This window comes from Pyrus communis, chromosome 1 (genome assembly GCF_041283825.1).
Source record: "Pyrus communis isolate YQ-2024b chromosome 1, ASM4128382v1, whole genome shotgun sequence".
NCBI classification, from domain to species: Eukaryota; Viridiplantae; Streptophyta; class Magnoliopsida; order Rosales; family Rosaceae; genus Pyrus; species Pyrus communis.
The window spans coordinates 5807830-5831708 of record NC_142565.1 but is presented as its reverse complement, the minus strand read 5'-3'; the positions used below and the strand labels follow the sequence as shown (position 1 = coordinate 5831708).

Genomic DNA, 23879 nt, shown 5'->3' with positions numbered 1-23879 from the left:
GAAGTTTTTGGAAACAGAGAAGAAGAAAAACAGAAAGAACGGATGAAAATGCACTTAAAACGGCCCTTCACGTGGGAAAGGACGCGCGGAATTCGGAGAGTCTCTGTAAAGTAAACGGACCCTTCGCACGACATGCCGCATAAAATTTAAGCCCGTTCTCAATGTTGGCTTGTTGACCAAAAAAAGGCTCTCAATATGGGCTTAGGGCATATTTAAGGCCCACTGAAAAACTCCATTAGGGTTGCTTATTTTTATTCTTAAAAAAAAACCAAATAATCACACATACAGACTATTTTATCTTTTTAAACACTCTTCTTTGAATTTATCGCATTGTTTTTTTTTTTTTAACAAACGATAAATCGAACCTAAGGGGGTGAAGGGGTGTGCTAGACCTCACAATGAGCTAGATTCAAATTCGTCTTTGGCGATAATCAAACCTAAGACCTCTCGATCACTTACAAGTAAAAAAGGAATATTTATTACATTGTTTAACATATATCTTATTTGTGTTTCAGTACTACTATCTGGTGGTATTCCTCTTCACTTGGAAATGAGAGGTCTTATGTTCAAATCTCGTGGATGGTGAATTTGATACCAAACTAGGTTGCCCATTGTGTGACTTAGTCGAACTCCCCATCTCTTTAGTATAAAAATATAGATGTACTAAAAAAAAACATATATTTTATCTAATTTGATGACCAAAAAAAAAATAGTGCAATTATCGTTTCTCTTGAAGAAGCTTAGCAATGCTTCATGAACTCTCACCATATTTTCAATTATTGTTACGAACTTACAAGCACCTATTATTTTTAAACGTCAATTAAACGAATTTACAAAATTAATTTGGATAAGTAAATATCATGTTAAAAATCATTGTTAGAACTCATAACCAATTTGAAAGTGCAAAGGATAAATCGAAATAAAGATTAAGCCATTAATAAAGTTTCGGGTGTTTTATCAATGAGTATTAATAAAGATTTGGGTGTTTGGTTACAAATATATCAAATTACTAAAATAAAATTTAAATAACCGGCGTTCTAGAATAATTGATCCCCATACGAGGTGAGTAAAATTAGGATACTGACTGGTCCATGATTATTTCGTTTTAGATCAAAATTCAAACATGATAAGCTTAGCAAAAGAGTAATGACCAAAGTTTAGACTAAATTTGCAAACCATATAACGTGTCATAAATAGAAATAAGTATTTAAGCAATAATTCAATCATCAACAACCACATCATATGATTTACAAAATTTGGTTTAAAACTTTGATCTCCTTAACATTAGCTTTAGCAAAATAAGTGAGTAATCTGACAACAATATCAAAACGGAAAGACATGGCAAAATTCAGGATTAGGGTATTGACTTTAATCCGAAATATGGCCAAATGCAAATATCGATTCACAAAATCAAAGACGGATAAAATACAATGTGTGAAATTATTGGTTTACAAACTCAGTGCCCATCTGATTTACGAACTCAGTCGCTACAGAATGATACGTTCTCGTTCCACAAATAAGTACCTACAACATGATCTTGTTGCACATCTTTGGGCCAAAAGAAGCATGGAGTAGGAGTTTAAATTTTATATTGTTAAATGTTTTTTAAAATGTTGTTTAAGTTTCATGTTGTTAAATGTTTTTTTTTTATGTTGTATAATTTGTATGTTGATTAATGTTATTTAATGTTATTTCATATTGTTTAACGTTGTTTCATGTTACTTAATTTAATTTAATGTTGTATAATGACTTAGGAACTTATAGGAAAAAAAATATAATTTAAAAAATATATATGAAACAAATTTTGTGAAATAGAAGTTATAGGATAAAAATAGAATTTAAAATAAAATAAAGCAACTATGTGAAATAGAAGTTATAGGAAAAAATGGAATTTAAAAAAAAAATGAAACAAATTTTGTAAAATAAAAGTTATAGGAAAAAATAGAATTTAAAAAAAAATTAAAAATATAAGTTATAGGAAAAATTTTGTAAATAAAAAATAATAATAAAACTATAAAAAAAAAATTCAAATGCAACGGCTAGCTTACGTCAGCTAGTCGTTGCATTTGAATTTTTTTCTTCAGCATTCATGTCGGCTATAACCAACAGGAAAACTAAATTTTCTGGCCAGCCCCGGGCTGGCTAGCTGGCTGCTTGCAGCTAACCCTCCAGCCTTCTAGCCTTCTCCGATTCCATGGGGCCCTCTCGGATTCTAGAGTCATCTGGCCTAGCCCTCGGTTGGAGACGGTTTTCGAGCTATTTTCTGCCTTCTGTACCCTTCGGGTCATCTCCAATCGAGGGCTGGCCAGAGGGCTCGTTTTAGCCCTCTGGCCCTCCAAGATTCTCCAAGATATTAATATTTTAATGAACAGTACATGGCCATATTTGCCTCCGTCTCCAACCTAGGGCCAAATGACCATTGGGCCAAACATAATTTATTATTTAAAAACTACAACTTAAATGTTATTTAAGTTTCATGTTGTTAAATGTTTTTTTTTTATGTTGTATAATTTTTATGTTGGTTAATGTTATTAATATTGTTTAATGTTGTTTCATATTACTTAATTTAATTTAATGTTGTATAATGGCTTAGGAGGTTATAGAAAAAAATAGAATTAAAAAAAATATGAAACAAATTTTGTGAAATAGAAGTTATAGGAAAAATAAAATAGAATTTAAAATAAAATGAAACAAATTTTGTGAAATAAAAGTTATAGGAAAAAATGAAATTTAAAAAAAAAATATGAAACAAATTTGTAAAATAAAAGTTATAGGAAAAAAATAAAATTAAAAAAAATATATGAAAAATAGAAGTTATAGGAAAATTTTTGTAAATAAAAAATAATAATAAAACTGTTAAAAAAAATATTCAAAGAATTCCTGTCGGTTATAATTGACAGGAATACATTTGTATTATTTAATATAAATGTATTACTGTCGGTTATAACCGACATGAAATCCAACATAAGAAAAAAAAAATGGCTAGCCTTCTAACCCTTTCTGATTTCGTGGGGCCCTTTCAGATTTCAGAGCCCTCTGGCCTAACCCTCGGTTGGAGACGGTTTTCGGGCTATTTTCGGCCATCTGGCCCTCTGGACCCTTCAGTTGGAGATGACCTAATATTTTAATGAACAGCACAGGGCCATATTTGCCTTCATCTCCAACCGAGGGTTAAAAGGCCATAGGGCTCGTTTTAGCCCTGTCACGAAAAACCGTCTCCAACCGAGGGTCATAATTTCACATCCCGGCCCGGGACAGATCACTTCCCGGACCCGCTCCACCACCGTAACACGATATTGTCGGCTTTGGGTTTACCATTCCCTTACGGTTTTGTTTTTGGGAACTCACGAGCAACTTATCAGTGGGTCACCCATCATGGAATTGCTCTAGCCCCCTTCTCGCTTAACTTCGGAGTTCCTACGGAACCCGAAGCCAGTGAGCTCCCAAAAGGCCTCATGCTAGGTAGATATAAGAATATACATATAAGGATCACTCCCCTGGGTGATGTGGGATATCACAATCCACCCCCCTTAGGGGCCCGACGTCCTCGTCGGCACACCACGACCAGGGTTAGGCTCTGATACCAAATTGTCACATCCCAGCCCGGGGCGGATCACTTCCCAGGCCCGCTCCACCACCGCAACACGATATTGTCCGTTTTGGGCTTACCATTCCCTCATGGTTTTGTTTTTGGGAACTCACGAGCAACTTCACAGTGGGTCACCCATCATAGGATTGCTCTAGCCCCCTTCTCACTTAACTTCGGAGTTCCTATGGAACCCGAAGCCAGTGAGCTCCCAAAAGGCCTCGCTAGGTAAATATAAGAATATGCATATAAGGATCACTCCCCTAGGCGATGTGGGATGTCACATATAGGGCCAAACATAATTTATTATTTAAATTTAAAAATTACAACAACTTAAATTTAAAAACTACAACAATAATTGGCCCAAAAAACCCAAAAAATAGAATTTTTAAGAATTTAAAAAAAAATTGGCCCAAAAAAAAAAAAATTTGAATACAACGACTAGTCAGCAATCCTGTCGATTATAACCGACAGGAATACATTAATTTTTAATATAAATATATTCCTGTCAGTTATAACTGACAGGAATGCTATATTTTCTGGCCAACCCTCCAACCCTCTAGCCCTCTCCGATTCCGTGGGGTCCTCCCAAATTCCACAGCCCTCTGGCCTAACCCTCGGTTGGAGACAGTTTTCAGGCTATTTTCGGCCATCTGACCCTCTAGACCCTTCGGTTGGAGATGGATATTTGGTTGTTCATTTTTGGTCTGCATGGGAAAGATCGATTTTCTCCCATATGTGTTGATTGATAGTTATAGATAGACAAAGCCCTATCCCTCGTTGCCTATTTATACAGGTTTAGCTAGCACTACAGCAACGAGAAAAACTTCAGTACAAACTTTCTTGATTAAACAATAAGAAGCTAGGAAATTTCTATTCATGTTCTATATCACATAGCAACATTCGCAAACAACTCACATGAAAAATATTAGAGTAGCTCAGTCATGTTGGTAATACAAGATCATGCATCGATCAATATACGTACTTACAGTGCGTGCCCTACCATGCAAATTATGCCAAGTACAATAGTCGATCGAGTGATGTCGTTTAGGAATATTCGCAAGCTGCCTTTTCTCACTTCCAACTCTGTCACTTGTTTGAGCATATATCATCAAGGTAATGCTAGGGAGACAAGTTTTTAAACTAAATTTTTTAAATCAAATGATGTGGTGTTGTTGACCCTAAAAACTACCAAGCCTACGTGATGCACAGGCCGAGTAATTAATAAGCTAACTATATCCTTCGGTTGTGTGCGGGGTGTGCCAATTCGTCGACCGAGCTCTGCCAAGGAGTAGAATATGTTGATGTAGTGTTGGGCACGTTACTGACTTCTTGATCTTGCAATTGCAGCTGAGGAAGGAACACGTCTTGACTTTCAAGTTCTAGAGCCTGAAGATAAGGCTGCTAGTTCTGCGAAGTTCAGTATCAAATTCAGCTTTTAATGTGCCGAATGTAGTAACCTAGTAACACCTCATTTCGCCGAGAAGACTGATGAGATGACCTCTACCAACAAGGACTCGGAAATCCTTGTTTACCGAGACTTGGATAAATAACTAGTCGATCTCGAAACAGTGCTGTTTATCCAAACTGAAGATGCTCCTCGGTCAGCTGATTCTACGGCTCCAGTATTGTTTATCCAAACTAAAGATGTCGCCAGTTGCCTTCACAGTGCTGTTTATCAAAACTAAAGATGTGTTGGTGGGAAGAAAGGGGAGAATGATAAAATCTTAGGTTGTTAAGAAGCTTTGCACAGGGCAATTTGTGTGTTGATTTGGAAGGGGTTTGAAATGTTGCCTGCGACTCTGTATTTTTAGCATCCATACTTTTTGCTCGGCATGGCCAGATAATTTTGTAGAGCCTAACTGCAACTCTAACTCACATAATTCAAATTGATCCGTGTCAAAGGCCAAGGCATATCCTTCAGATTACTGTTCGTGACTTTTCAAACAAAATAAAAGCCTATCTAGGCTTATCACATCTCATCAAAAGCCTAGCCCACCTAGGATTCTTATCTCATCATTAAAACTATATCAGTAGCCTTTAAACTCATCTCACAAATCCATCACCATGCAAAAAGGCATAGCCTACATAGGTTCCTTATCTCATCATTATCGTGACTTCATCATTCTCCCAAAACCATGCATCCTGACTATTCAAACCTCATCTTAATGTACCATGCTGCTCCAGACCGATAACAAGGATCCCAAGTCCATTTGAACTGTACCGCTTGCTTGGAAATTGTTGCATCTCATCCATCTCACTTAAGAATATGTCAAAATAATTTATATTAAAAGATAATTATTATGATAAAAATCATAATATTATCCTTTAACAAAATTATGTTCACTTTCCATCCGATGATTGGAAGCTATGCTCACTCAACGGTCTTGATTGCACGAGTCGATGATGTAAATTTGGGTCCAAACAGGTGTTGATGATTGAATTATTACTTAAGTGTTAATTAACATGTTTATTTCTTACTTGTAATACATTATTGTAACGTGTTTATTTCTTACTTATGATACAACATTTAATTTATAAATTTAATTTAAATTTTTTTTTATCTAGCTAACATTATCCATATAATAACATGCGACCGACCATGATCAAATAAGCACGTGTCTTGGCATTCAGATGTATCTAAAGGTCAAATCGTGCATGGCATGTGGTGTAGATCAAGTTTTTTTTCTTTTCAAAAGCAAATATCTATAGGAAAAGCTAGACATGGGAATGACACCACAAATTAATATGCTTTAGTACCTTATTCCCCTACATTGAATGAAGTAAAAATGACCTTCTTTCGAAACTTTTCTTCAAACTGGCTCCTGGCTTTCTAGTTTTTCAACAGCCATGATCAAGTACGTTGGATAATTTTCTCCTTTTGGCAGATTTGATTCGGGACGATAACCCTCTTGATACTACTTGCATCGACTTTTATAGACGCGCCACTTTATCCACTAACTTATCACCGACGAAGGGCTATTGCACACGTTAATTGCAAGTCTATGAATAAGGTAATTCACTCATGAGGTGGATCCTAATTAAATATTCTCATGAGGATGGGAATAATGTGATCACCAATATATACCCAAGTTTGATTACCCCTCCCCCGTAGTTTAGTAGAATTAGTTGATTACTCCAAAATAGCGAGTCACATTTAACCATTCTGGAACTCCAAGTAGACAAAATGCTAACTAATTAAAATCTATGTTAAACATGTAACATTGACCTCAAATGAATAACTCATTTTTCTTTGTCCTTGAAATATTGGTTGGACATCAACTCTGGCCCAAGTCAACCTTTCTAATACAAGAATTGGGTTGAACTGGAACTGTCAAATGTCCAACCTAAACCCACTAATATCAAAACCACTGTTCTAAAAAGCGGGCTAGGCTGCCGCCTAGGCACTGGGCGTTGGGCTGCCGCCGCGATTATTCCAAAAGCATTCAACAAATCGGCAAGGATATTAGGTGGCCGACAAAGCGGGCTAGGCGACCTCGGCGGCCTCAGCGGCGGACTAGGCGGTTATGTTAAAAAAATATATACATATTGTTGTTTCACAGCATCGCCTAAAAGAGGAGGCGTTCACATAATATTGAAGAGAGAGAGAGAGCCATGTAGAATTAGAATAACAAATCTGCAACTGTAAGGATAAACAAGAAATTGACCTCGACAGTTGGGATTTCTTCGACCGAGCATGCAACGTTTTAGAAGATTTCTTTGATGCGCTTGAGGTTTTGGGTAATTTTACAAAGGAAAAGGAAGATTGGTGGAGCAGGGAAATTTTACAAAAGAAGAAGAAGATGGGCAGAGCAATCGAAGGCAAGGAAGAGGAAACGGAAAAGATAAAGGCCTTTGCAATTTCCAAGGCATCAATAACCCATCCCTTCTCTTTGACGGTGTCCACTACTTTCCACTATTAATTACCCATCTTCAGTCTCCAATTTATTACCCACTACCAACTTATAATTATAATAAAATAAAATAAAAATAGTTACCCTCTCCGCTAGTAAATATGTTCTATACGGGTAATGTTAGTTTTGTTAGAGAGACTAAATCTTATTTATGGATTTCATACAAGTATAATTTTTTGTAAGTATCAATATGCACTAATGTACAAGATATACAAGAAATTTACCTAAATCCGTCTAAACCCCATCTAGCCGCCTAGAAACTCGGCGCCAACCCACCGCCTGACTAGCACCTAACGATTTTTAGAATCTTGATCAAAACTAGGATCCATCCAGTGGACAAGCCACTACTGCCGACACGTTCTAAATTAGCAAGATGCCATGTGCAATGGATCGGTTAGGAGAGGGAAAATCTGCATTTTCTTCTTCAGATAAGGATGCAGTGCATCGATATGACAGGAAATGGAGTTATCCAACATCATATACATCCACAAATGGAAAAACTTTTCTGGATTTTAGAAAAATGTGATCAACTTTTCCAGGCAAATATACTGATGCATGTAATGGAAGATGCAGTGCTTATCCTAAGCTATCCAAAAGGAACCTAAAGGCATGATGATATCAAACTTCAAAGATTGAAATTCTTTAACTACCGTATCTTCAAGATAATGTGATTTAAATATAGTATCCTAACAGTGCTTACGCGTCTAAACATCATTACTTGTAATCCCTTCATTGGTTGATTACAATCATCCAAATAAAGTTTCCAGTTGGTAGTACAGAAAGGAAGGGATTAGTCAGCACTATAACTTGATGCCACCTTTATCCAAATCATTAACTAAACGAATTAGCATATGTTGTAAGCACATATGAGAAGCCTGAGGAATCCATGGGTTTGATATTTTTCTAAGCAACGCCACACCATTTGACCACGTGGAATATCTTTTGTTAGCAGCCATGCTGATCATGAGATTCTTTCGGTCCTATATTCTTTCGATATCCTAGAATTATGTTTTAAAAAGACAAATTAGTCACCTTTAGCACACCTAATTAGAACATTATCTTTCAATCAATAACTTTAAATAATGACATATATATGTTTTGAAGAAAGTGGTCTAGTTTTTATAAGAGACTAAGCTGAACTGCATTTAGATTAGATGTAATGTCGGACTAAGAAGAAGCATCATTAACAAATTCTGATATTAATATTATGACTTATTCTATTAACACCTCACGTATCATTGATTAAACCCCACATACTTAATACATCTCATATTTGCTTTTTCAATTAAAAATTATTTTAATACACTACACATACTTCCTCATAATACCCTTACACCTCACATTCTCATACACCTAATATTTTCCACATACACCCCACATTTTCTATACACCCCACATTCTTCAAATCTTATAATACCCATTTTCAATTTTAATAAATTAAATTGACTTAGGTTTAAAAGCCTAACATTCTCTAAAAAGAGAAGTCTACAATTCAGTTTATTGAGCTTGAATTTCATTGGGTCATCACAGCCAATCTCCTTATCTCTGTCTCTTAAGCCTTTTGCTAAAAAAAAATGATTTCTGCTAAATAATGGTACCTAGGAGGAACCTAACAGAGCAAAAGTAAACCCCAGAAGACGAATAAGAACGGAAAAGACATTGTTGGGTTGGCCTCCTATGAAATTGGGTAGTATGGAAAGCAAAAGCAAGCTTAAATAATTACCGATGTCGTTGAATAGTTAAAACAATGACAAATATGAAATTTTACCTCATGTGAAGCTTCCAAAATATTGATATTGTATTTTTTTTCTCAATCAACGTGTTTATAGTTTCAATAGTTAGAATTTTATTCAACAATGGAGTGGAGGGTGAGAAGGTTTTTGATAATTGAAGAAGATAAATAATACGTTAAAAGTAATTATGGTGTATTTAGAAATTTCTTTTTTTCTTTAAACCTCATAAGGTTGAAATTGTCATTGCTTAGTAAGCTACATAAGCTACTTAATATTAAATTTTAATGTGGGATGCATTCAACATTACGTGGGATGCTAATAAAAAAAAGCCTAATTTTATTTAATCCATATCTATTAATATTTTATTATTAATTCTCTCTTTTTCTTTTTTCTCAAAACTTCCTCTCTCGCAAAAACCAATTCTACGAGAGATTTTTCAATATGACGGAAATACGAAATGGTACATCATATGTCACCATACAAATTGTTGGATATGTTTCTTAAAAGTTAATAACTTAAAAAATAAATTTCCCACCACTTATATAAAAATACGTGATGTACCACTCGTATTTCGATCACAATGAAAAATTTTCTCCAATTCCACAATTGCATACCAAATCAAAAGCTAACTCCCAATTCCACAATTGCATATCAAATCAAAAGCCAATTCCATATCAAATAAAAAATCAATTCAAAATCAAAACAAAGATCAAAACACAGGTGGCAACAAGGAGGCAACCTCGTCGTCCAACGTCTCAGGCTACTGTGGCGGAGAACATGCCTTTGATCGGTGGCCCTAAAAAGTTGTCGTACCAATCCAAGACCTTCACCAACGTCTTCATCGCCATAAGCATTGGCGTTCTTGGCCTCCCATATTCCTTCAAGCGCACTGGGTGGCTCATAAGCCTCCTCACCCTCCTCCTTGTTATGTTCCTCACTGGAAAGGGATCCTCTTTAGATCCCTTCCACCATATCCACATAATCACCTAATTCGAACCCTTGAAATTTGATCAATGGTTAAAGATATTATAATTTTTAAAGGGGCCTTTTGTTTGTAGTCGTTGGATCAAATTTCAAGGACCCGAATTGATTGATTAGGTGGATTTAGTGGAAGGGATCAGATGAGGATCACTTTCCTTCCTCACCCACCAATGGGGTCACAAAGATCCCGTCTATTGGGGATTTGGGTTTTGACAGAGACCATAGGCGGTGATGCAGGTCAAACAAACCCATCCTAAATGTATAAGTTATTTCTATTTACATGTTTTTTAAGGAATTTCAACGATTGTGATATTTTTTTCAATTGGAAAAAAAAAAAAAAAAAAAAAAAAAGCTGCACTTAATCAGAAAAGATATAAATCTTACTCCTAAGCCGTGTTTATCATCCTATTAGGCTAAAAAATACTTCAGTTAATCCTCTCTCGCGAGCAAAATACATTGTTCTCTTGCACATAAAGAGTTTAATGTTCTTTATTAACACATTTCAGTTATATCTAATATTAATAAAGAAAAATAATGGTTCAAAAGTTCTATATATCTTATTGCATTCGATACCGATTCCTTGAAAGATTTCAAGGTAGACAGGCACACATGCAATATGGCCTTGTTCTAGACTTTTAAGGAGTCAAACTAGTTTATGTACGGGCATATCCTCCTATCAAAGCCCCAGTTGAACCAAAAGAAAACACCTTATCCGTTTATCCTCTCCTCACCTATGAAACCACGAGACTCTCCCTCTCTCTCAGAACAATATCTGAGACTACCACTCATGCAAAGCAAAGCAAAGCACATTAATGGAACAAAATTTATACAGGTCAAAGACTGATGTAGGATGGGGCACGTGGCAGTACGGGCTTAGAGTTGGCAGGATGTCCACTTGGGAACGAACTGATGCACCCATCTGTCACCTAGACAATGAACTTAATGAAAGGCACATGGGAACCAGAGACAAAATGATGGGTTTATCATCTATGCATGCAAATCATTTGAAATCGTTACACCGACATGTGGTGTTATTAATTAATTTATACATTATAATACACTCAACCACTTAATTAATGTATTATGTAGCTATGATATAAAGTAAATAATTGTATACACGTGTTATACTAAGAATACAATAATAAAACTCGGTAAAAGAGTATTATGGATACGAAAAAATAAATCGAACCAGTCCAACCTCAGAGCTAACTCTAGTTTATTTTTTCTCTCTCTTTTTGGGTTTATAAATAGCCAGTGACACCTTCACACTCTCCACATCTGCAAAACTTCACGTGCTCCTTCCTGCTTCCTATCTGCCCTCCCTCCAATTTTATCTCTTTAAGTTGTTGGTTTCTGAATTCTGATTCTGCAAACCTTATCCAATTTCTGCTTCCGAGTCTTTGACCATTAAGAGATAACTATCAACAACTATCAAAAAGCAGTAGTTATAATCTGTTCGTTAGTTGACAAGGCTGAAAGCAGCTTTTGTAACATACCAGCTTTAGCTTCAGTTCACTAATTAACTACTATGGAAAACAAGAAGAAAGTGGGAAGCGGTGCAAGCCATGGCTGCTCTTCTTCTTCGTCATCATCAAGGAGTCTGGATCATCTCTTTGGTCCCAAGGACTCGTCGTCATCTTCTTCATCATCCCCTTCCGGATTCTTTGGCTCCATTTTCCCACCCGTCCCCTCAACGGTATATAAATGCTTATCACTTATTTAGGTTTATCATTTGATAATCATTTCATTTTCTATTTTCTATTTTTTCTTGAAAGTTGAAAACTTGTTCAGTGATTGTTTTCAAAACTGAAACTATTTCTTGTGTTTTCAAAAGTTGACTTAGATTTTTGCTTTATTTTTTTTTTTGAACTAAAATGATTATCAAACAAGTTCTCGGTCAGGTTTTCGATGCGAGACATATACATCCGTCAACAAATTACATTTTTTTGTGTGTTAACCTGTGGGTTTAAATTTTGATTCAGGGAGTTGGGAAGGAGAGAAGGCAGGACTTTGGAGATCAAGCTGGTAAGTACGGAAGTCCAAGTTTTTTGGATAATAAGGGTGAAAACAAAACCAGCAAAGCTTCCAATATGTATCAAAACGAAGCTGCGGATCCATGCAATCTCAGTTCATCAATCTACTATGGCGGCCAAGAAAATTATAGTCCAAGAACTGGGACACCTGAATCCCATCAGCAGCATACTGTAAGTACAAAAATTGGGGTCGTGTTTAGGTTGTTTATTCGATTTTTATGAAATAAACACTAATCATATTGTTGTAATCCAATTTTAGTCTAAGAAAGATGGCGGTGAGGACGATGCAAATGGGAATAATGCAAACAGTGCTTCGAGAGGAAACTGGTGGCAGGGTATGATATATTTGTGGGCTTAGTACTTAATGAAGATTATTAGTGTTTATTCTGCATAATTAATAGAGAATTTTAACGAAAAATCTACCGGACTATTCACTTTAACGAAAAATCACATTTTACATTAAAAAGTCAATCATGGTACTATTCACTTTATTCTTTATTTTATCCTTATCATTAAAACTCAAAATTTTAAAGTATATTTCATTAATTTTTCTTAATTAATATGTACGTTTGATGTCTCATTTCTGCAGGTTCACTTTATTACTAACTGTTTGCTCCGGCCACCTATTAGCAGGTTACACTACTTTTCCTACCCCTAAATGGTTAATGAAACTTATGTCTTATTTGCCACATTAACATGTCTTAATTATAACCATCAAATAGTGTTATTGGTATGCTCACGTTATAATACGTGTATTTATTTATTCATTATTCTATGCTAGGTGTTCATAAAATACCAAATATCAAAACTATGAGACGGTGTCATGTCACATTAAAAGTTCACCATTTATCGCTTCCTTTAATAAGTACGAATGATGCTATTCAAAGTGATAAAAGCAATATAACTATTTGAAGAATTGTTCTTAGATATTCATCTGACGCAGAAAAATGCTTGTTATGCTGCAGGTAAAACACTAATATCTTCTATGTAAGATAAAACAAATAAAGATGGTGTTATACATAGTACGTATATAGCATGGCAGATATAGCTAGCAGAGCAGCCAGTACTAATCCAGAAACTTGGCTTGTTGGGTTCTTTTTATCCCAGTTAGTCAAGCAGGCCAAGTTTAACTATTTACGGATATGAGCTTATGAATCTCATCTTTGATGTACTTTGTTTTGTAAGAACTTTCCATGTACTAATTAACTAGCCCCTTGTGCTTTTTTGAATTTCAATCCTTATCTAATTAATTCTAGTGATCAAATCCATATACGATGAAGACATAGCAACTTTTTCTGTGATATTCTAAATGCAAATTTGCTTGGCTCCTTCCCTATTATTTCTAAAAGTAGGAATCCCTACAATATTTTTGCCAAACATATGACGTGCAGTAAAATAACTTGTCGAAAACACAAAAAGAAATTTACATGTATCAAACTATGATCGGCTTGAATGTAAGAATTCTTATTTTCAAGTATATAAAGCAAGGATGACAACATTATATTAGTGAATAGTAAGTTTCTTCAAGTTTATAGCCAGCAAACTTGTAATTAAGCTGAATTATAGTATCACTAAGAGTTCTACTAATCAAGTTTACTTGAGAACCATAGCTGGCAGCATCACTAATGATCTTCTGTATGCCTTCATGCTGGCACGACAAAAGCTGCAAATCACGAAAATGAAAAGTCTCTTACGAGCTAGCAAATCAAGATTTAGGCAATTTGAATTAACGTCCGTCTCTTCTATTGCAAAATTGTGAATCTAAATCGTTAATAATCATGTTGATGAATACATAACCCAACAATATAACTTTGACAAGAGAACGTTTCGCTAAAAAGACAGATGTATGTACCTCCGCACTTGTAGCCCCTAGTACGTCTGGCAACTTTGCAACGTTTAGGAATGGTGGCTGCAACATCAGGCCTGATTCCAAGGCTCTTGGCTTCTTTCGAAAGTAAGATGGAGCAAAGGCAGTTTGCGCGTACCTTGCTAACCACAGCACAGCACTTGTTAGGAACCGCCACGTTCTTGTCCTGCGCAGACGCCGCACACGATGCTAGCTTGTACACCAGAACGTCCGGGTCCATCTCCCCACATTCACCGCCGGCAGCCCCATCAACCCCTTCAATTAATCCCCAATTCTTGCCTGAAATTACAAACAAAGCCACCACCAAGCACCAGAACTTCCTCAATATCGCACCTCCTTCCATGTCTATTTTCTACGATTCTGTTAATGCATTATTTGCACATATATATACATATAAGTTCTCGGAAGACCACGATAAGAATAATTAATAGTTAATTATCAATTAATTAGTTTAATTAATACTTGATTACCTGGTTTTAAGAGTTTTTTAAAAGAATGATCGAGTCCTCCAAAAGGTTTAGTTCCAAGAAGTCAATAGGTTGGGACAGAGACTCAAAGTCTTGGCTCTAATTTTGATCATATTATTTGAATTTTATGGAGAAAATACGAGGCAATGTCCTACTCAGTTGATTGAGTGGAATTGAAAGTGGTTGGTGTACCGACGCTTTCTTAGACTTCTTATTAATCGACAGAATTCAGTGGACCTAGTATTAGAATACAGCAGGTTTCTAGATATTGTTTCCTTACTTTTTCTAATCTTACAAACGTTAGCGGAGGAATCGAACACAGGATATTAAGTGCGTAAATAACTCGCAATAGTATATTAGCTTGGATCTCTCAATGATGCTTAATAAATTCAAGACACTAGTTTGCGCAGTGTTAATTTGCTAACTAATCAGTACGAATTTGTAAGGTTCAATCAGCCGGTACTTAGGAACTCTACCTTCGGGGCTAGTGCGACAGAATGTGTTGTTTTTGACATAACGATATTTGTAAGGTTCAATTAGTCCTTCTACCAGGCACCGTCAGCTGCTTCAACATCTTCAGGGCATGTATAAGATGAAAACATGAACAGGTTGTGGCCTATCCTTTTTACTTGGCTGCAGCAATTAGCGGAAACTGCAGCATTTCGGTCCTGTGCTGCTGATGCACAGGTAACCAGCTTCCAAGCCTCATTAACAGGGCTGGATTTACGACATTTACCAGCCCCATATGCCCCTTCAAAGTTTTAAACTGACTTGTGCCGAGAATTGCAAGAACCGCTACAAGTCATTGGAGCTTCCATTTCTTCAATGGTGTGCAGAAAACACTTCTCGACGTGCTGCTTTTATACAGCAATAAGCAGCTCAAAAGATACTTGATTAGTTACCGAAAGATGAAACCCCCAAGGCATGGTGGAGGCAGCACTTGGAAGGAGGCATGCTTTGTTTATTGCAGCATCTACTCCTTCAGAAATGGATTTCGATTGCCTGGCGACTTTAGGCCACTGAAAGTCATCACCTCTACCTAAAGTGCTTCCCACCGTTCCACTACTTTCGTCCTTTCAGAAAAGAGGCACACAAGGGCACCTCTTGAGCAACAGATAACACAGCATCGACCAATCTCAGAGACATCCACGGCATCATCCTATTCCTACCTCAATCTGTTCCTCTAGACCATTTAGACCTATAATCAATAGACCGATACCCTGTAAGTCATCGGTTTTCCCTTGGTGCTTCATTGCGCGCTATGTTCGGTCAGTGGTAAACCAGTCCAGAGATCCAAGCTACCACTTCTAAAGAGCAAAGCAATGCAGAGGTGGAACGATGTGAAAAACTGAAACCGCATTTGCACCAAGTGCAGCACTGCACTGAAGAAAAACCGCTAAACCACGGTTAAACTATTGAACTACCCAACCATAGTCACCAACTTAGCACTTACCAGAGATCATCAAGCAACTAATACTCCTCTATGATGACAGCCTCCCCACCCTGCTGAGAACGAAAACGGACATACCCATACCTACACATGAGATCCTACTGCGACGGTATTCCAAGCTAATATCGCAGTTAAACACAAGTGATTAGCTCAAGATACCGCCAAAATGACATTCCGTGCGGAGGTGCTTGGTGGGCCACTCCACACTCATGGAATCATGATAGAAATAGCATCAGTAATCCAAAACAGAGCAAATGCAATAATTGCTAACATGAACAAATTCACTAGAATATTAGCACTTCCTACACCCACTTGTACTACCACTCATCCCCAAATTCCCATCACGCCCTAACTGCGGAGCACTAATCAATTTGATTGCCCACTTGTGCCACCACTAATGTGAACAAAATCAAACAAATCACGATAAAAAAAATAAATAAATAAATAAACCATGCTTTATATGTTTTAATCGAATTTAAGAACTTAAATCTCAGGATTAATCCAAATCAGGCATTAAAATTCATCAAATTACAACTAATATACAATAATTTAGCGCGTAAAAGCGTACAAAACGGTGCAAACATAGATGAGCAGCGCGACGGGGACGAGGATGACGAGCGGGACGACGGCGGCGAGAGTGTTGAAGCTGCCGCAGGCCAAAGTCCCGAGCTTGATCTGCACCACGTTGACGAGAGCCAGCATCAGGAACACGCAACCGGCCGCCGAACCGACACCCGAGACGAGCATCCCGATCCGGAGGAGGGTGCTGTTGACCCGGACGAGAATCTCGGCGGGCCGGTGGTAGGACGGGCTGCGGGTGATCCGGATGGCCTGCTTGAGGCCGAGGGCGACGAGGCTGGAGAAGAGGAAGGAGCTGAAGGAGTAGACGTGGAAGGAGACGAGATCCTCGGCGACGGAGGAACCGGGGCGGCAGGCCGCTGGGTCGTCGGTCTCGATGAGGGTGTTTTCCGGGTCGGAGGGGTTCCAGGTGAGGCCGACGAAGACGGCCAAGGTGAAGAGGGAGTTGACGTTGACGATGCCGTCGAGGGCCGTCAGGTGGATGGCGGTGCCGCCGGGCATTTTGGTATTTTCGTAAGGAATCGGAGCAGTGGTGGCTGAGCTGACTAGCTGGTAAAGTTGCAGACTTGGGTTGATGGATTTGTTCTTTCGTTCTCTTTCGAGGAAAAACGAGGAAAAGAAAAGGACGGCCGTTGAGGAGCTACACGTGTCACGATCGTGATGAGTTTAATAAAACAAAATATCGCCGTTGCCGGGGATCGAACCCGGGTCACCCGCGTGACAGGCGGGAATACTTACCACTATACTACAACGACCTTGTTGGTAGGTTGGTTGTTTTACAATATTTACAAGAAAGTATTTTACTCTTTAATTGTTTTTGTTGTGCATTAAAATTTATTAGGTGGTGGGTACCCAAATTTATTTTTAATTCAAGTTCTCTTCACCTTTTCAAATTTATTTTACCTTTTTCATTGTTTTTAAATATAAAGAATAAACACAGGTGAGATCTTCATTAGTTATTTAGTTGTTTATTTGAAAGTCGATCTGCATATCAACTATTTATATATGTCACTATATTTGGAAGTCCTAAGTTCAAAAAAACTTTACCTTGGAGTCTTTTAGCCGTTCTTGTTTGCGTGTGTGTGTGTGTGCGTGTGTGCGTGTGTGAGAGAGAGAGAGGGTAAAAAGGGTCATTAATTTGAAAATTTGAACAAGCAATCTCATGTCTATATTCTATCTGCAGAAGTTTAAACAACCAATCTAATGTGTCTCTATTTTTTATCCTTTTAGCTACATTTCAAATCCAAACCAACATCTAAATAACCAGGAACTTTAACAAATACATTAAACTCCCCCAACTCTCATAAGGCATGATCAATACTTGGTTCCGGCAAGAGATTTTCTGTCTATTCTATCTTTTCTTTCCACTTCTTGCCTCAACCACTTCAAGAGAAGACCATGATTTAATACGCCAAACCTCAGCGATCTGCTTAGTATGATTTTCTCCCATTTTGGTGGGACGAGGAGTCCATAAGATGATCCGAAGTCTCTCTGCCGTGTAAGTTTGGTATCGAAACCGACCCTTCCATTGTGTCACTGCAGATTCTTGCTTTTGTTTCACCACCAAGGTAATTTGTCAAGACTCTCCTCACTCCAAAGCCGTGGCGGGGAGGCTTGTCCTTGTTGGTATTGGTGTGGAGAAAGGGAGTCCTTTCTCCCCTTGCAGGGCTAATTAAAGGTGCAGGTGATAAGTTGCCTATGGCAGAAGCTCTTTTGCGAGGAGTGCTTGAGGGAGGCACTGGATATGAAACCGGGACCTTCTTGCGAGAAATTACACTGACCGCGGTTACTGATGACAGTTTATCTGTCTGTTTTGCCAAGTCGTCCACATATAGTAAATCATCAATACGAGCCACAATGTTAAATGCCAGGCTCTCCAAAACTCTTGAATAGCTTTCAAGAATGGACTTTCCAACATCCTGAAATTTTGAATCCAAGGAGTGTTATTGTTATGACAAAAATACAAGGAAATAAACAGAATCTGAGGAAATTTTTTCAAGGGAAGCAAAATTAACCTTATTGCACTGAATCTTGCTCGTGTCCAAGATGGTTTGAGTAAGACACGGAAACCGCTGCTTCAAGGAAAGCAGGAGGCTTTCAGCTCTTTCTGCCAGTAATTCTCGCTTTTCCACATCGATCACTAGGTCCTTGACCATCTCCCAAGATGACTTTGCGGAGGAGCGGTTTGGATAAGGTGGGGGCTTTGAGTGAGTTCTTCTACGCCAGACAAATATTGATGCTTCAACACGGTTTGCAATCTCTAGAGCAACATGTTCGCTGGACAGGTCAAGGCAGTCGAGCAAAATCTCTGGGGAGAATTTGTCTGATGTAATATATCGGTAAATTATGTCCCCAAGACAGGCCTTTCCATTCTGTTGATTACACATCATAAAAACTTCAACATCAGATTATAAAACTACAGTCTAGATTTATTAACCATAATAATGTAACTTCTATAGATGTTTAGAAAAAGGATGATTGAGAAATAAATTTTAAAAGATTTGACGAAAGAAATTAATATAACAGCGTCACTCAGCTTCGCATAAAAGTATCATGCAATGTTCAGTTTGCGAACCTTGGGAAGAGTTTCCATGTATGACTCTGGAACTTCCATTTCTGCAAGAGTAATGCTGTTGATAGCCATTGCAGCTTTTAGTATTTGATTTGTGCATTCCCGCGTGTGATGCAACTGCTTTCTTGAATTTTCACTTAGACCATCAGCTGCCACGCGAGGTACAGGTAGCCACCACTTCTCCTCTTGCCGCTGGACTGTTTTGCGAAAAGAGGCTGAGCCATCTGCTTCCGGGGCTATAACTCCTTGATCAACATACCAGAACTCCGTATTGGTGAAGCTATCTAATATTTCCTGGATAGAGAAACAAGGAACACTCCTAAACTCATAATGACTTGTAAAAATGAAAACTGTACATTATGAAACAATCAAGGTTCGGACTCACAAGAAGCATATTGTCTAGCTTACGCAGCGCTGGAAGATTCATAAACAGATCTGACCGGGGCCTGCAAGTCATGACCTACGGAATGCACCAGCAATAAGAAACAACAAACATTAGACGATTGCTCATGCTTGCCACGGGTTCTCCATTCGAGATTTTGCACATTTATTTACCATGTCATAAAGAGTTATAAACATATAATCTGCATAACCATCATAGCAGGGGACCCTAAAAAGTAAGGCTAAGGCATTTGAAAGAAAAAACAAGCGAAGAATTACGTTTAGGTCAGGTGAGCTAGTGTTGTGAAATCTAAGCTTCAAAATATCATTTTTCATTTTTCCATCTTCCGAAAAGAAGGATAGAGAAAGCAGAATATGATCACTGAACAGACTTAACACTACATCAAGGATTACCTCAAGCTTTTTCCCATCAGGAAATGTTTGCCAAGAGGGTATCAATTCGACTATGTGATCGCTAACGCAAATGAGCCACTCCATCTCTCTTTTCCACATTGATTTCCTTTCAGCAGGCAAGGGTTCCAGTCTCCATAGTTGCCCAAAAATGGTAGCTTCACGTTGTATAAAATTTGATTAATTAAAAACGAAAAATGCAATATGGAATGATTGAACTATATGGTACTATAAATCGATTCGATTAATCACAAATTTAAAAGAAGCTGGGAGGATGAACATACCACAGAGATTGGTAATGGCATTCGAAATTGCCATCGCTGTGCAAACGCCTTTGCCACAACCTGACATGTCTTCTCCAAGCAACAACTTTGAAAATCTCTCTCTCATCATATCCATTTCTGTTTGAATTTCCAACGTAACAAAAGGATTACAAAAAGGGAAATAAATAAGCAGAATTCCTATTTTTTAAAATAAATTTAAAATTTTTGCAATGTTTTCTGGAAAAATTTAGGATTTTCAAAACGCCCTTTTGGTTTTCTGAAGCAGCTCAGCTAAAAGTGAGCTGAAAACACAGTAAAGTTTCAAAATTTTGAATTCTGAGCATCTTTTTTATTTTTTTTATTTTTTTATTTTTTAACTTATACGACTTTTCAGCAACCAAATGAAGCAAAAGATGGGAGTAATTCAAAATCTGACCTGCAACTTTGGAAGCCAAATCCTTGTATTTACATTCATCAACAGGGGATTTTCGTTCAGCTTCCTCCAAATCAGCAGCCGAGTTTTTACACAGCTCAGCTTTCCTGATCGGCCAGCCCAGCAGCGGCGGCGAAGACGGCCCTTTTCTCTTCAGTTCCTCACCGGAAGTCTCGGAGCTCGATCGGCTCGTACTGCTAGTCTCTCTCGAGTCACCGCCGCTCGAATCGGTGAGCGACTCGCTTCCTCCACCGCCATTGTCAGCTGAAGACTTGACGGATCCAGTTCCTTTCTTCTGCAAATTCTCCCTTTTTCTCGTTAAAGACTCCATCTTTTGAACTTCTGAAAACGCTTGAGCTGCTGCTGCACAAGGAAAGCAAGGTAAATCAGCCAGCATTTAACTCAGGCGCTTTGTTCTGCCATGGATTTGGACTGCAAAGCTTGGTGCATTTGAAGTTTTCAGAGGATGTGGGAGGTGGGTTTTGAAATTAATTGAGGACTGATTCAGAAAATGGTGAAGTTGGGCATGGTTTGGTAGGCAAAGTTGCAAACAGTGAAGCACTCACTCGTGGTAGAAGAGGATTGATTATATTCTTCTCAACTTCTCTCTTTCATAAAATTTGATTTTTGAGTTTGAAGAGAGAAGGTGGAGTCATGACTCTTGCGGGTAACCGCCAATTGTCACATGACAAGCCAACGTCTCTTTTCTTTTCATTTCCTATCCCCCTCTCTCTCTCTCTCTCTCTCTCTCTCTCTCTCTCTCTCTCTCTCTCTCTCTGTGTAGAGAATAAGTTCAAAAAATTAATAAATTACAGGACCATGTAGATGGAGGAGTACGGAGTTTTCAACTTGTAATTACAATTTTGCCCTCAAACTTCTATATGGTCACATTTCTTTCTATCATTTTGAGAATGGAGGACAAATCTAGCCAGGCAGTGACTAACAATGCTTGGCTACTCAACAATGAAGAGGAATTTCTCTTTGAAATGTTTTGTGGTTAATATATGAAATTTTATGCTTGTGATTGGATCCATTAATAATGTAAGTTTAGTCTGTAAAGATCATCTCTGTAAAAATTCGATTAAGACAATAATCATTTAGTCAACCAACAATAATTAATAGACAGTCGATTTGTAAGTATCGACTATGATCGCATGTAGAAATCCATTGCTTTTATTGAGAACATACATTGCTTTTAGGTTAACCCTGGATAATTCCTAATTTGTAGAAATTCATTGAGGTCGAATGTAAATTTTTCAATGTGAGACAAATTCATTGAGGTATTGTTGTAACTATGTCACATAACTCATCCCACATTGCAGAAAATTCCATTGAGAAGGTACATTGTTTTTTATGGTGGAGTGTTCTCTTGTGGTCCCGCCCTTCCTCTCAAACACACACAAACACCTTATTTGTTAGTTAATTCGACTTTACTCGTGACGACATGCCAACTTCTAATCAAATAGTCCTGCAAGTTCGGCACATGACCCTTACCGAAAATTCACATCAATTTCTAATTGAAAGGTCTTACAATTCTCTAACACATTACAAATCTACCGAGATAGATCGAATTGACCAATCTACATGCTACTCACATTAAGTAACTTATTGGGACTAAAATCCATTGACACTTTACATTGTTTTTCTCTTCATCAAAGAAATGGAAAATTGAAAAATCATGAGCATAAATACATGAACTTAAATGGAAGAGGTAAGTTAGGTCAAAGCTTGAAATGTTGATGCTCTTGAATGCATGAATTTGCAACTCTTCTTCCACCCTCATCAAATCAACAAGTTGCGTCTTGATTTAGCCTATGAATCCCTCAGAAAATGGTTATCAATTGGACTACCCAAAATGCAAATTTAAATGCCATTTATGCCCACTAAAATTGAGTAATTAGGTGAGGGTAGTTTGGTAATTGAATATGATTGAAATTTGAATGGGGTTTGAGATTGGATAAGTAGCCGTTTAAGGTGGTAGGTCAGCAGGTCGTGGAGAAGGACATGGTCCATGAGCTACAAGAAAAGCACCTCGTAGAATGGCTAAAGTCCATAATAGTATTCACCTTCGAATCTTCTTTTTGGACTTTTTGCTTGAATTTTAGTAAAAAGTGAAAATCCCACGGTTTTATGAGACATTATTTTACTTTTACCTACAAATTCACCTTTGTGTTTGAACAAAGTCGGCCCATGTTAATGTTTCATTTTTAGTTTGTATGATATTCTTGATAATGTATTGGTAACATGTTGAAGCATTTTATAATTAGTATATTATTAATAATATATTAGTGTATTTTTGTTATTGGCATGTTATCGATAGTGGTGAATACATGAAGTTTTATTTGGATGGACGAGGTATAAAAACTTGGTGTAGTGCCTAAGCTTCTTATTGGTGGATTGGCATTAGCAATGGTAGCCGCGGAGAAATTAAGGAAAGTAAGGAAAGAAGTTGAGTGAGGGGAATAAATTTGGGTGAAATTGTGTGAATGGAGGAGGAAAGCTAAAAATGGTTGCTGATTTTGGGCAGGAAAGGGAATTTGTAAGAGCAATTCCATCCCTAAAGATTTTGTGCCAGCATCCAGCCCATTTATCCACTCAGTGAACAGTAACAGACGTCAATGAACAATAATAGGCCAAAACATCTTCACCCCGTTGCCTTGCCTAGTTGTTGGGTGGGCAAAATTTGATACAATAGAGAGATTTTCCAAAATATGGGTGCGTAATTGCCCAACCTTGCCAAATCCATTGTTAGTTACTAATAATAACATTGACACTTTATCGATACCATTATACAAGAAGGATTAAAAGGGGCTTGATGTGCTTGATTTTCCCAAGTATTTGATGAATTCCAACTCCCAACTTCCAACATAAAAGGTTGAAGAGGGCCTCAAGACAAAAGCCCCACCAAGTGTTTATGAACACTTCTGCATATCCCTCTCCAATCTCAACCGCAAAATAAAGCATTAAATAAATAAAATAAAAACATGTCTTTTGGATTGTTAATAGCCGTTAGGGACAGTGACTGCGAAAGCAGAAACAAGAAGCTAAAATCTTTGACTTTTTTGTATAATCACTTTATATCACTGTATGGTTCTCAACATCTGATGGCGGTACAAGCTGCTTTTTGCAAACGCAAAAGCATCATTTTCTTTCGGCATGCATCCCATTTTCCCTCCTTTTCGGTTCAACGTTGAGCATCGATTTTAAAC

General features: G+C 37.5%; 4 protein-coding genes and 1 non-coding gene across 8 annotated transcripts; 1 reads left to right on the top strand and 4 right to left on the bottom strand.

Moving 5' to 3' along the window:
• The first annotated feature begins 11488 nt into the window (after positions 1 to 11488).
• On the top strand, positions 11489 to 13482 carry LOC137720562 (uncharacterized). The gene is made up of 5 exons (XM_068459644.2): positions 11489 to 11910; positions 12197 to 12418; positions 12507 to 12582; positions 12837 to 12880; positions 13213 to 13482. Exons 1-4 carry the CDS (start codon positions 11743 to 11745, stop codon positions 12851 to 12853), a joined length of 483 nt encoding a protein of 160 aa, XP_068315745.1. The 5' UTR covers positions 11489 to 11742; the 3' UTR covers positions 12854 to 12880; positions 13213 to 13482.
• Positions 13483 to 13675: 193 nt separating this feature from the next.
• LOC137720563 (uncharacterized) lies at positions 13676 to 14706 on the bottom strand. 2 transcript variants are annotated; one of them, XM_088694513.1, is made up of 3 exons: positions 14585 to 14706; positions 14100 to 14474; positions 13676 to 13910 (listed from the first exon to the last, which is right to left on the bottom strand). In XM_088694513.1, the coding sequence occupies exons 2-3, from the start codon at positions 14455 to 14457 to the stop codon at positions 13891 to 13893; spliced, it is 378 nt and encodes a 125-aa protein (XP_088550639.1). In that variant the 5' UTR covers positions 14458 to 14474; positions 14585 to 14706; the 3' UTR covers positions 13676 to 13890. The 2 variants fall into 2 exon arrangements, with proteins under 2 accessions (XP_088550639.1, XP_068315746.1); XM_068459645.2 differs by lacking the exon at positions 14585 to 14706 and having other exon boundaries at positions 14100 to 14529.
• Positions 14707 to 16468: 1762 nt separating this feature from the next.
• Positions 16469 to 17219, bottom strand: MEE60 (maternal effect embryo arrest 60). Its single transcript, XM_068459643.2, has one exon. It carries the CDS (start codon positions 17109 to 17111, stop codon positions 16581 to 16583), a length of 531 nt encoding a protein of 176 aa, XP_068315744.2. The 5' UTR covers positions 17112 to 17219; the 3' UTR covers positions 16469 to 16580.
• Positions 17220 to 17293: 74 nt separating this feature from the next.
• On the bottom strand, positions 17294 to 17365 carry TRNAD-GUC (transfer RNA aspartic acid (anticodon GUC)). Its single transcript has one exon. It is a non-coding gene; the product is annotated as a tRNA-Asp (tRNA).
• A 382-nt stretch (positions 17366 to 17747) lies between these two features.
• LOC137720560 (rop guanine nucleotide exchange factor 7) lies at positions 17748 to 21465 on the bottom strand. 3 transcript variants are annotated; one of them, XM_088694499.1, is made up of 8 exons: positions 21237 to 21465; positions 20674 to 21030; positions 20259 to 20375; positions 19978 to 20132; positions 19568 to 19642; positions 19186 to 19476; positions 18626 to 18982; positions 17748 to 18529 (listed from the first exon to the last, which is right to left on the bottom strand). In XM_088694499.1, exons 2-8 carry the CDS (start codon positions 20999 to 21001, stop codon positions 18041 to 18043), a joined length of 1812 nt encoding a protein of 603 aa, XP_088550625.1. In that variant the 5' UTR covers positions 21002 to 21030; positions 21237 to 21465; the 3' UTR covers positions 17748 to 18040. The 3 variants fall into 3 exon arrangements, with proteins under 3 accessions (XP_088550625.1, XP_088550622.1, XP_068315743.2); XM_088694496.1 differs by having other exon boundaries at positions 20674 to 21033; positions 21237 to 21460; XM_068459642.2 differs by having other exon boundaries at positions 20674 to 21465.
• Positions 21466 to 23879: the final 2414 nt, after the last annotated feature.

Bases quoted from the DNA above. Each gene is read 5' to 3' on its own strand.
- MEE60 (XM_068459643.2), bottom strand. From the start codon at position 17,111: ATGCCCGGCGGCACCGCCATCCACCTGACGGCCCTCGACGGCATCGTC.
- LOC137720563 (XM_088694513.1), bottom strand. From the start codon at position 14,457: ATGGAAGGAGGTGCGATATTGAGGAAGTTCTGGTGCTTGGTGGTGGCT. The intron at 13,911-14,099 runs GTACATACATCT...CGTGATTTGCAG, and splicing joins TAGGGGCTACAAGTGCGGAG to CTTTTGTCGTGCCAGCATGA.
- LOC137720562 (XM_068459644.2), top strand. From the start codon at position 11,743: ATGGAAAACAAGAAGAAAGTGGGAAGCGGTGCAAGCCATGGCTGCTCT. The intron at 11,911-12,196 runs GTATATAAATGC...ATTTTGATTCAG, and splicing joins TCCCACCCGTCCCCTCAACG to GGAGTTGGGAAGGAGAGAAG. The intron at 12,419-12,506 runs GTAAGTACAAAA...ATCCAATTTTAG, and splicing joins AATCCCATCAGCAGCATACT to TCTAAGAAAGATGGCGGTGA.
- LOC137720560 (XM_068459642.2), bottom strand. From the start codon at position 21,067: ATGCTGGCTGATTTACCTTGCTTTCCTTGTGCAGCAGCAGCTCAAGCG. The intron at 20,376-20,673 runs GTCAGATTTTGA...AAATTCAAACAG, and splicing joins TTTGGCTTCCAAAGTTGCAG to AAATGGATATGATGAGAGAG. The intron at 18,530-18,625 runs GTTAATTTTGCT...TCAAAATTTCAG, and splicing joins GCAAGATTCAGTGCAATAAG to GATGTTGGAAAGTCCATTCT.